General features: G+C 36.5%; 1 protein-coding gene across 5 annotated transcripts in view; it reads left to right on the forward strand.

Annotated features, from left to right (window-relative positions):
• FAM49A (family with sequence similarity 49 member A) overlaps positions 1 to 12,415 on the forward strand; it is a 56,895-nt gene that overhangs the window by 22,003 nt on the left and 22,477 nt on the right. For 2 of the 5 annotated variants that reach the window (XM_009275554.1, XM_009275555.1), the window contains exon 1: positions 11,842 to 12,049. The exons of the other annotated variants lie outside the window; for them this stretch is intronic. In XM_009275554.1, coding sequence (XP_009273829.1) covers positions 12,045 to 12,049 — 5 coding nt within the window. In that variant the 5' untranslated portion in view covers positions 11,842 to 12,044. Of the gene's footprint in view, positions 1 to 11,841; positions 12,050 to 12,415 lie in introns of those variants that run through there. 5 annotated transcript variants of the gene reach the window in all.

A 12,415-nucleotide genomic window follows, 5' to 3' on the forward strand; every position in this document is an offset into this window, starting at 1 on the left:
CTCAAGATTCCTCCTGGGCGCAAGGGAAAAAAAAACCCTTAAAAAAAAAAAAAAAAAAAAAAAAAAGTCTTGATCCTTCTCGCATTGAAGTATGCTCAGAATTTTTTTTAACGAGAGTTCTGTTCTAATTTTTTTTTCCTTATATTTATACTATTCCTAAGTGCTTTGTTCCAGTAAACATTTATCAAAAAAAAAAATATTTCCTCTCATTAATCCTTAAGTAACATTTTGAAAACTAATCATGAATTAATTAGTGAAACGTAATACTTACTTCCCAATTACTGTAATTTTTTAAATGCCTTCTAGCATCACGTAGCACCAGTTTATCTAATCTATTAGATTTACTTTTTTTTAAAGTGTTTTATCTAAAGTAAAGTAAACATCTGGTGTGATGGTACTTTCACACTTTGGTGTACTTTTGGTACTTTCACAGTGCACAACAGGAAATACTAGAGTTGTTGATGTACAGCACTTCTGAAACCCCAGCTACTTTTAAAATATCTTATTGTACCTTTTATGTGTCTAATTTGAGCTCATATTACTCTGATATTTTGGTTGCTTTGTTTAAGATGTCTGTCATTATAGTTTTATTTCTATCCTGACCGTTCTGGTAAATATTTACAGATGTCTTGATGTGAAAAGTAAATTGGTAATGCTGCTTTACGAGTACATTTGACTGTTTGAAATGCCTAACTTTCTGACAAACTTGAATAAAATGAATCATCCAAAGAAAACATTTTCCATCAATTTGTTTACAGGAGGTAAAATGCACTGTACTATGGTTATTTTTTTGTCAAATTTAGGTTTTTGAGTTGATAATGCCACTTAGTGGATAACAGCCTTAACTGCAGCCTTTTTTCAAAACCAAATCAGGTAGCAGACAGCTATCTTGATTTACATCAGTTTTCCTCCTGGCTAGAATATGCTGGTCGTAGCATGTTTTGAAAGAACCTTTTATTATCAACCCCATTTTAGGAAGTTTATGATAGCCAATTTGGTTTCTGGATGAAGCGTATTAAAATATGCTTCTTAAAATACATGTTAAAATACGTGCTTTTGCCAAGAAACATTGGACGAGATGAACCTTGAGGTCCCTTCCAACCTGGTATTCTATGATTCTGTGAAAATGTAGAAATCATTTATTATAGAATTTTAAAATTTTTCTAGGAAAATAAGGATCTTCTTATTTGCATATTTAATTTGATGGAAAAATGAAACAACAATCTTGGTCTTCTTGCACTGGTTCTTTACGTTAATGAAATGTAAGTGGTAGTATGGTGATAAGTTAGGTGTTTTAGGTAATGCTTGGTTTTAGCACTTCTGGTTGGAAGACTGGTGACTGGGCAAACTCTGAACTAGAACAAGCCGATTCTTCAAGAACTGAATTGAAGAGGACCTGACTGAAAGTAGTTAGTGCATTTTCTTGGATGACATTGTGGAGGGCATACACAAAAGGGGAGTATAGCAGTGGGCTGGGTCCTGTTTTAGTTGGACTTCCGTAGACTTCAAATAAGTCTGCTTTGGGATATCAGAAAGGTGAGATAGGCGCCAAATGTCTATTCCACCACTGTAATTTACAATTATTACTTCTTTAGTATATTATTTTCATAAAGACTCTTCTTCGCAAAGTAGTTTGGATGGTAGTATTAGTAACTCAGTGTATTTGATATAAAATTTAAATATATAAAAACTCAAACTTTATCTGAGACCAATGTATATATGCATATATATGGTTTATACTGTGTATATATGTATACTTTTTTCTAATATCAGTGTATAAAAAAAAAAACCTCTGTTCTATAATAAAAGAATCCTATCCTCTGCAATTTAATGGCTTTTTTATGGAAAGGTTTTTTGCATTGTTGGAACATATATTGATTTAGGTCTTTCCATTCCTTTTCAGTCTTTAGACTGTGTTCTTTGAACCTTTTTTCCCCTAAGTAAATTTCCATTACTTCCCATCAACCCCGATAATGTTCAATCACTGAGCATTTTTTTACTTAACCTCTCAGGCTTTTCTGAAGTTTTCAGTTATGCTGTTTTTATTAGTAAGTCAATTGAATAAACTGCAACTAAAATAATGACTGGCTCAGAGGAGAAGGGAGAAAACATAATTCAATTTTCAGCCATATGTCAGTGCTGTATTACAAAATGGTTTTATTAATGATGAATATTGACACATTTTTTTCAGAAAATTTCTGTCTTCCATTTGTTCATCATGAAATTGGGAATAATTGAGGGTTTTTTTCTGCCCCATTCCATCCTTCAGAGAACTCACATCATCTAAGTCATGAGCGAAGAGGAATCCAAGCTTTAAGACCCCATTAGTGCTGAAATCACACAGGCATTTGTCCTCCCCGTAACTCTGTCCACTGTGCTGTTGTACAGCTGGTGGTGTCTCCGGATAGCTAGAGTAGATGCTTTTGAGTCAGCAAACAGAAAGTTTAGTTAAGTCGATGATTTTAATCTTGATTTCTATTATTGTGTTACAGTTTTAATCTTGATTTATCTTTTTTTCCCTCCTGTAACAAGCAACTGTTTCTCAGTTCTTGGTTAAACATGCCGATTTGCAACTCTCTGTGTACATGTGCATATGTACATACATTATGTACATTTGTGTGTGTGCATGTGTAATTTTTACACAATTTAAGTTTTTTAAGAAATTACATGGCGGTTTCTAAAAACATTTTAAAATGTCTTTTCTATAGTTTCTAGTTCCTACAGGCTTAATTTGCCTTTCAAACTGGAGTATTCAACAGAGGCAATAAGAAAGAAAATATTGGATGTACCTACCTTGCTCCATTTTTCATTGCAGGTAATTGGCATTTTAAAGCTAGCGTATCTCATCCCGTGTATCTGGGTTTTAGTCAGAGACCACAAAAGGAAAACCAGATTTCTTCTCTCTCAACTTGTAGTCTGCTTCCTAACGTGAAAAGAAGTAACACTAATCGAAACTTCTTGAATAAGGGCAAATAAAAATGGTATTTCTGTTCACATGGAGAAAACGGGAGTGCTGCCGAGGGCTGATGTAGTATGTGTTAGATGCTGAGCCGGGATGCCCTGCCGAGAACGCTCACCAGCCTCGGGACCTCACTCTCTGCGAAGCCTGGTTACCCGTGCACTGTTTAACGTTCCAGTAGAAATGACGCTTTTCATAATTTTAGATGCAGTCACAGCTGCTTTTAAACTAAACTCCGAGTTTCAGTGGGAGGAAAGGGAAAGCAGTATAATTTTTTTAATATTGTTACTTGTTCTGAAATGCGGTTATTAAAATATTATCTAGATTAGTTTGGCTTTAGTTAGAAAAGCAAGGGTAAAGGAGAAACTTGCCGGCTGATACTGGAGCTGTAGTCCCTGCAGAAGTTCGGCCTGAAGCGTGCATCTCCCGCAGAAGTAAGTTAGCACTGACGGTTCAGCGCATACTGGATAAACTAACCATTAGCCTGGTCGTGGCATTTTGCGTAGGCGCAAAGCGAAGACGCACGTCGGATGAGTTGACCCGTTTTTGTTTAGAGCATAAACGCTCCCGTGCTTCGCGTCAAAGCCTCCGGCTCGCCCTTCGGCCGCCCGCTGCTGTGCCAGGCCCGGGGGGGCGAATGCCAGGGCCCGGGGTGGTGCCCGCGGCGGAGGCGGCCGGGCGGCAGCAGAGGGCACCCCCGAAAACGGCCGCGCTGAACCAGCCGCTCCGCGGGCTTTCCCCGTCTCCTCCAGGGGAAATCCACCCAGCGGCGTCGTAGGGTCGTCGAAACAGCTGTACGAGGTCCGCCGCCGTGCGCGGGTTTAGCTCCCCTCACGCGGTGGGACGATGCTCTCGTTTCCTTCGTGCAGCGGGCCTCTGGGGGCTTGTGCACCTTGGGGCGGGGAGGGAGCACCCGGTGCCATAAACGGGCTTGTGACTAATGGCCGGCCAGATTTGTCAGTTAGCTAAAAATAGATTTCAGAGCAAGGTAGGAGTCGGATATAAAGTCGCTACTGTGCATCAGTTTTATCGTCTTAATAAAAAGTTATTGTGCAAATTTCATTGCTAAATTAGGAATAGCTTCCAGTAGTGATTTGAATTAATTACTGCGGAGCCTGTCGGGGTCAGTATGTTATTTTAATTTTCATTTACACTTACGAGAAATCTAATTTTTAATTAAAGGGATGGTTTTAATTCGGCACCACCCACAGTACTCCTTCCTTATTTGTCATCTCGGGCAAATAGCAGACTTGTTAGTGTACCAAAAAAAGTTGCAATGCAAGTTTTTAGCAGCTCATGCTGGGGCACAAAAGCTTGTTTGGTGTTCTGTGTAAGTAAAACGCATTATTTGAAAATCGATTTACTAGGGAATGCGCTTCTTAAAGTATTAGGCACAATGCAAAATGAAGAATCTCTTTGTGATAACATCATTAAGAGGGCTAATATGCTTGTCTGTTAACTAAATGCAATTTTCAAGGCAGGCTATTTTGCAGAAAAATGCCATGGACCCAACCTGCCCCTATATGTGTTAATGAATTGACTGTTTAATGTGAGAGAATAATTAATAAAATAATATCAGAAGGGATTAAAAAATGACACAAAGCTAATTAAGAAAAAGGGAGGAGTTTTACTGGAATTTATACTTTTCTGTAACTCCTGCATAATTACAGATTAGACTAGTGTTTTGGAGAAGATCTGTTCTTGTGCAATACTCAGTCCCTTCGTCCCTTAACTTGACTGTGAGAGCGATCTTTGAAAAATTCTGGAGTTTAGCAACTTTCTAACTTGCTTTATGTTTAATTTATAGTCCAGTATAATGATTAAATATTTTTTTCCTCAGTCTTTCTGCTTAGCAGTCCATCCGCATTTGTGGGATTGAATTGGTTTTTTCCTTGAGTGGAGTATTTTACATTTGTATTTACTGAATTTCTTTTGGATGGTATCTCCGGTTTATCAAAGTGATTTTGAATGATGATCCTATTTTCCAGAATATTTTAATTCCCTTCTAGCTTAGTGCATATTTTAAAAGGGTATTTTCCTCTCTGTCACTAATTAAAAGTATTGAACAAAACAGATCTCTACAACAGACAGCAGATACTGTTAAAAAATACCACCCTCTTTTTTGCCAGTAAACCACCAACAACTACTTTTTCAGATTTTCAGCGTTGCAGCAAATTTATGGTACTAAATAGCATTTTCTCTCTTCTCATCTCCAGTCATTTGTCAAAGCTCCCTCCTTTATATATTTCTTTACTTCCTTCAATTCTTCTGTATGCTTATACGGGCATATTGATTTCTAAGTCTCCATTTTGTCTATTTTGTCCATTGGAATAACCTGTTGTGTATTTTCTTAACTGTTGAGTTTCCTGCACTCCCTTATGCCGTAAATCAGCTTTCCAAGAGACCTATTCTTCCAGATATCTGAGATTACTGAAACTGCTTTTTTGAAATCATGATCTTTAGTTTGCTGTTTTCTCCTTGTTTTGTAACCTGTGCTGTTTTTAATTAACTTCTCCTGTATTTCCACCCTTATATTCAGTTAATTGTCCCCGTAAGTATCAAACAAGTCTAAAATAGCCATGCCTCTGGCAAACTCCTCTATGTTCTAGAAAGAACATTTATCACTCCAGGAGCTTGTACAGGTGCATGGTTAATTAACCCTCCTGAAGCTTCTTGCCCAATTCTGTTACTCAGATGCCTCCGTAGTTCAGCAAAACCTTCTTTACCACTTTCTTGGGATTAGGTGGTCTCTCAAATTGCTGTCTTGAGATGATAGCTGTTCTTTCCTCTTTCACCCTCACCCAGAGACCCATAGGAAGTTTTTCTTTTACCTTTTTCTGAAATTTTAAATTTAAAAAAAGTATATATTATCCTCCACTCTATTTACAGTGGTTTTTGGAACAATTTTTTTTTCCTAGTGGAACTCTTGCTATTTTCATCAACAGCATCGTAATGCAAATTGGTCAGCAAGTTTTCTTATTTTGTGTGATGAGATATTATATAAGACCGCTATTACAGAAATTGAAGTGTTTTAAACTAATAGCAACTAATCCCCACAAAGATCCACATTTCATCTTTAATTCCTCAAATCTTGAGCTATTGATACATATAGTCAGCCACAGCTATCTTAATTCCAGTGATGTCAATGTTTCTTTGATCAGAATTAATTGTCTGCTTAGCATTTTAAGATATTGTTTGACTTCTCTCCCCTTTTCCAGAAAAGAATACTTCTAAAGACCGCTTCAGATCTGTGTCTTGCAGATTATTACCCTCCAATCCAAAAATACAAACTTAGCTGGCAAAATGCATTATGTGCTACAGACTGACACATTCAGAGCAGATCACTAGCAAATATGCAATAGGAAATCCAGTCACTGTAGGATTTATGTCTGGCTGGACTGAGATTAGATGTACTGTTTGGGCATTTATGTATTAAAAAGAGAAGTAAAAGAACAAAGTTAACATGCAAAGACTTATTCCCATTATCAACTGGCACAAGAAATAACTTGAAAATAAAACCACTCTGAGGAAAGTCTTTACCATAGTTGCATGAAGAACTAGAATATGATGGTTTTCATCTTGTTTTTTCAGACACTTGCATTGGATTTTCTGTGAGTATAGTACAAAATACTCTGTGTGGCGTAGTCAGAAGGCTGAATAATTTGCCGTCATTAACAGGCAGAAAGGACCAGCAACATTTATTTCTGTTTCTGATTTTTCACCTGAGTCCTGTTTCTGATTCTGTATCTAAGAATGTGTATGATCTAGAATAGATTTTTCACTCATTATATTCACAAACGTTGAAACCAGATACCTTTTCAAATGCCCAAATCATTAGATTTCCAAAATTGAGTGTGTTCTAAGACGGTTTATTTCATTTTTCACTATGATTTTGGTGAGAAAAGACAAGAATAAGGAAACTTTAAGAGGAAGATGATGGTGTGGCTGCTCTTCTCTTACAAGAGTTTGGAAGAACTAAGTCAAACTCCACCTGGAAAAAAATGAGCTGGTTTTGTTTTGAAGGAAGAAACACTTAAACTAGCTAAACCTGTTCTGTTTCTGTTAAAGGTATCTCTCTCCTGCATATCAGTTTGGTAAACATCAGTATCCTGCCTTGCTTACCTAACAGCATCAATTGATAGAGGCTTCATTTATTGTGTACAGGATGGATAATAATTTATCCATTAAATGGATATTTAATGGAAATCCATTAATAATTGTGTCCCTGTTTTGTGTGTAAGCATCTGTGCATGTGATGCCATATTCAAACTAGGTTACTGTAGTTACTGTCCACTCAGGTGGAAGGATCAAAGTGCAACAGTGTTTGCTTAATTTCAAATATGATTTTATTCTAATTACCTAATTGGCTTCCATTCTACATTTTTTGTTAGTTTGGTGTGGTTGGGTTTTTTGGTTGTTTTGTTGGGTTTTTTTTCTCTTTTATTATGACCTATGAATCGGAATCCAGATATTTTGGTTGCCTGGTTTTCATCCTGTCATGATGGCTCTTCTGACATTATGCACTTTAAAAATATGTAAGAGTTCCGTTCAAAGTATGTTCAGGTGTGAGGGTTGGCATATAGAAAAATCCCTGCCTTGAATAAGTTATAAGTTCATCTGAGGTAATCCTTTTTTTTTTTTTAACCTTTTGATTTTAGTGAAACCACGAGCCGAGCTCTTTAATCCTTGGGGCTACGGGTATTAACATTGTTGGCCAGCTCTTTTAACATTTTATGATTAGCGAAAAATGTATTTGTCATTACAAACCATTTATTAACTCCCTTTGACTTGCCTCACCTTTTTTGTAGGTTTTAACTGTGTCCTGCAATCTGCGTATCAGTTAACAGCAAAAGCTCTTGGCTTGAAGTGTTGCTTATCTAGGAATTGTAATAAAATAATTGTTCAAAGCAGAAATGATTCCTTTATCCTGGGTTACTTTCACCTTGACCAACTTTCTTCTCTTATTCCACTTTTCACTTCTTTACATCTGTTTTTTGGGTTTGAGTTTTGTTGGGGTGTTACTTTGTCTGTTTATGCTTCACCTGCGTAAGGAATGTGTGGCACTGGTTTTTCTTTGCTTGTGTGTGTAGGTTGCTTCTTGGTGCATCTTCTCATATGAGTATGTTACTCATGTTATTAGAATCTTATAAATACAGTATTTAGAGGCCAACATTAGGGATAATTTGATTTTTTTCTGGAAAATGAATATAGCTTGCCCTCTGAAAGAACTTAGATGTGTTTTTCCCTTATCTCTGCCTTGTAAAGAATACTGTAGGTATTTCACTGTGAAATATCTTTGGTGGGTTTTTTGCAATCTCAAACACAAATGTATGACTTTTTACATTTTTTTTTCTTAATATAAAAATATAGTCTTATGCTTATTGCTAAACTGAAGTCCATAGAGGAATGATACCACTTTTCAAAACTAATATCTATTTGCACAGCTGAGACTATTAAACATTAGTTGTTATATTTCTCTTCATCAATGCAACTACAGTTTATAAAATTTAAACATTTACCAGTAAAAAAACTGAAGATAATGATACTGCCATATCCATGAAAATATTCTTAACTGTAAGAAAATGGGAGAGATGATTAAAAAAACCCCCTACTATGGAGCTTGATGGGGATAAATACAAGGTACTGTACAGAAGCAGGACTAATGAATTGCCAAAATACAGAAAGGAAATCAATGGGTAAAATAAAACTATGCAAATCATTTTTGAGGGATGTGTAAAGCAGAGTTTTCTGCAAGACACAATTCCTTCATTATATTTGGCACCATACTTGGATGCATTTGGAGCACTGTACCTAGAGTTGAGTGACCCACTGGAATTTGGACCCCTTGGAGAGATCGCAGAGAAGGTCAGTGAGACTGGTCAGGTATAATAAAACGTGAACAGTCATGACTGAGCTTAAAGAGCTTTAAGAATAGTTTAGACAAACATCTGTGCAGAATGGCAGAGCTGCTGCTGTTCCTGTTTTGGGGTCTAGATAACCCCACCCCTAACTCCAACGATTTTATGGCATTGCTGTCAACATGAATCAGAATGCTTCCTTGGCTGTTCCTGACTCCAGCACTGCACTTTTCACAGCAATAATATTCCCAGTTTCTTATCTATGGTAACGTCTGTTCTGTTGCGTGAGCCTTGCGGAACTCCATTCAGGTGCTGATGGTGAAAGGGAGAAGTAGGGGACGTGTGTGTGGGGCACCCCTGTGAAAGTGTTCCACTCTCTGCCTGTACCTTCACTCCACGGATGGCTCCAAGCACTGCAGCATTCCAGTTTACTTGGAGCTAGTCCCACACAAATACTCTAAGATATTAGGTGGTTTTAATATGTTTATGGCATAGAAAAAAGCAAAAATATTGGTAGTAGAGTTGGCAAATGCAATTAAAAATGATCTTTTATATCTTCCTTCCTCTCCCAAACAAAAAACGGTGAGTGATACAGGGTTTCCTTCAGAAAACAAAGTAGATTATCATTGTTAGGAAACATCTGCATTTTTTAATCTTTGTTCATTTTTATTTTATTCCTTAATAGAATAAACCCGTTTTCTGAGTCTCGCACTTCTATTTCCTTAAAAGCACCTCAACAAACTTTATAGGTGAATATCACAACGATTTGGATTCATGCTTTTGATCTTGGAGATCTTCTTGGGTTCAGGTGCTGGTGTTTTTTTGAAACCATGGTTAATTATTCATGCAGTAAGGTCAGTTCCACTACTTTAATGATGCTAATACGCTTAGCACAGTACAGTTCCTTCAGACTGCGGACTGGATGCCTGTCTCTGCCCGTATAGGTGTGCCATTAGAAGTTATCTTTCCTAATCATTCATTGCCACTCCTGAACTTGGGAGTCTCTGTTTCTCCTGAAACTCCCAATGGAGCTGCTCATGAGAACACTCCCAGCCCCACTTCGTTAGGATGATCTAAATGAGTTTAAGCAGTAGGTATTTGCTGATCCAGCTCATTTTGACAAAAGCCTTTTAGACTATGTTTATGTAAGCAGGCAGATTTAGGAAATAGTATCTGGCAAAGGAGCACTGGTGAGCAGCAAAGGGTTGCGCTGGTGAATGTCTCCTTTTTCACTAACACGAGGTTTAAATGCTTTGTCTGTCTCTATACCTTCAGTGTAGCTACAGCGATGCTGATGGTTTTGAGTTGGTACTGATTAAATTAGTCCTGTAAAGGAGGAAGAAATAAATTAGTACTTCTCTAGCAATTTATATAGTACTATAGCTATCATTTAAAAATAATACAAAACTCCACACTTCAAAATTGTGTAATTGCTTAAAACAGTATGTAAACAAAGATTTTTAAAGAAGAGTTGAATAACAGGATATTTAGCTTTGGGCATGCAATATTTAGTTGATAATACCCCGTTTGTGAACATTTACTAAATTTTCAAAACTGTATTTCAGTATATTTTCAGTATATGAATATAAAATCCATGTCAGATTTGAAGGGTTGCATTTTGATTTTTTTTTGGAGGGGTAGTATTTTATTTATCACAATTCAAAAATAAACTGATTGTTCTAGTGGAGGAGAAGGAATTTATTTTCCTATCCTAGATAATGCCTCTAGAATGTCAAAATTAATTAAATTTTAGGAACAAAGTGATGTGTTAGAAGACCAACCTGTGTTATTTTGTTCAAAGCTCAACATTTTTAAATATGTGACTGGATAATGGTATATAAAATGCAAAATGCTAAATGGTACCTTCTTGTTCATTACTGTTTTTACGGTTTACTTATGTCTGTGTGCCACTAATTAAATGTTGAGCATCAAAAATAGACTAATGAGCTTTAAACTGTTAACAGTAGCTTAGAAAGTATTTTCTGTATGCTTATGTAATGTCTTAGAGTAAACTTTAATGATTTGGAAAACAGTAGAAAACATGAAATTGCAAACATCATTGTCATGTCAATATGTCATTTTTAAAGCATACTGTTAAAAGTTGTAATTTTAAGGGATTTGGACACTAAAGAGAAGCTGCTATCATTTAGGAGTGCTGCAACAGCAATATTTTTATATATGCATTGGCTTTCATTTCAACATTTAAACTGATTTAACACTAAGTAAAATAAAATGCATTCCAGTTTAATGAAATGGAATTTTATGCTCTTAAGTGAAACCTTTCTGATTTGCTCCTGTGCATCAGCTGTTTATTTGCATATCTCTTGCAACTGCAGTATATATATTGACCTGCTCAGAATTTGTCATTAGTTACTTTGAGATATCATTAGAAATTATCCTGGAAGTGACTTGCAGTTCCTGGGGTTTGGAATACATTATTAGAGTTTCCAGGGAAAGACAGGTTGGAAGATCCAAGTACTGGGAAGCAGCAAGCTATAAAGAAAAAAAAAATTCACTTTGGGGCAAGCAAATATATTTATTAGCACTTCCATTAAGGTGAAGGTTGACCTTTTAATACAGAGTTAAAAACTTAGTGTTGAATGATGACTTATAGTTTACAGTAAAAGTTTCTTGGAACTAGGTCTTGCTTTTAGTTTTGTTTTTTAGGAAACCATAAAGAAATTATTTCAAATCATAAAGAAGTAAAGCATGTTTAGCAGCTGCCTGGACCATATCTTCTAGATGTTGATGTTGAATATCACTATTTTTTGGGTTGATGTACATTGGAAATAGTGTCAAACCAGTGTCTTGGAGATCACTGGAAAATACAGGCTGACCATGAAAATGGGTATAAAGTTTGTGGCAGGGTTCTTGTTTCATACTTGTGACCAAAATAGCTGAATCAGTTTCTACACAGGGATTGAAGGAGAGGGGAATAATTAAAAAACAAGCTAAGAAATACAGTAAAAGTTCAGGAAAAATACTCGTCCTTAGAAATCTCTAGAGCTGTGATGTGCTGTACTTCTGTAAGAAGGATCAGAAACGAGAGCTTGGGCACATGACCTCAAGCTACTCAATGCAAATGAGGGAGCATATCCTCAGGTTTTTGGCAAAGGGAGCAGCTTTCTCGCGGTTGGAAGTGTGCTGTCAACTAAACCAGCCTCTGACTGCAGTGCTAACTTTGGCAGTGGAAGAAATGGTTGGATACTCTCTGAAGATTGAAGGCAATGAGGTAAGATACGGCTTAAAACGAGTTGAAAGTGAAGAATCCAAACTGAGTCAGTAATTTAGATTGTGATAGTATTTCATAATAATATAAATTGTTTCTTTCAAGGTTATGAAAAGGAAAATAAGTATATGCACATTATCTTGTCCCTCTTACATGATGCTGATAAAATGTATGATACCAGTGTGATGAAAATGTTATATTATTGAAGATACAAGTTTTAATGCTGTATAAAATGTATTTTGCTTTGTTTGCATGCTTTTCCCCTTTGTAGGCTAATCAGAAAGTCAGACTCGGTTCATACAGTGCAGATCTTGTTCTGAAAGTAAAATTGGGATCCCCCCCCCCCCCCCCCCCCCCCCCACCTTTTAT

The sequence above is a fragment of the Aptenodytes forsteri genome, unplaced genomic scaffold (genome assembly GCF_000699145.1).
Source record: "Aptenodytes forsteri isolate BGI_AS27 unplaced genomic scaffold, ASM69914v1 Scaffold94, whole genome shotgun sequence".
Classification (NCBI taxonomy): domain Eukaryota; kingdom Metazoa; phylum Chordata; class Aves; order Sphenisciformes; family Spheniscidae; genus Aptenodytes; species Aptenodytes forsteri.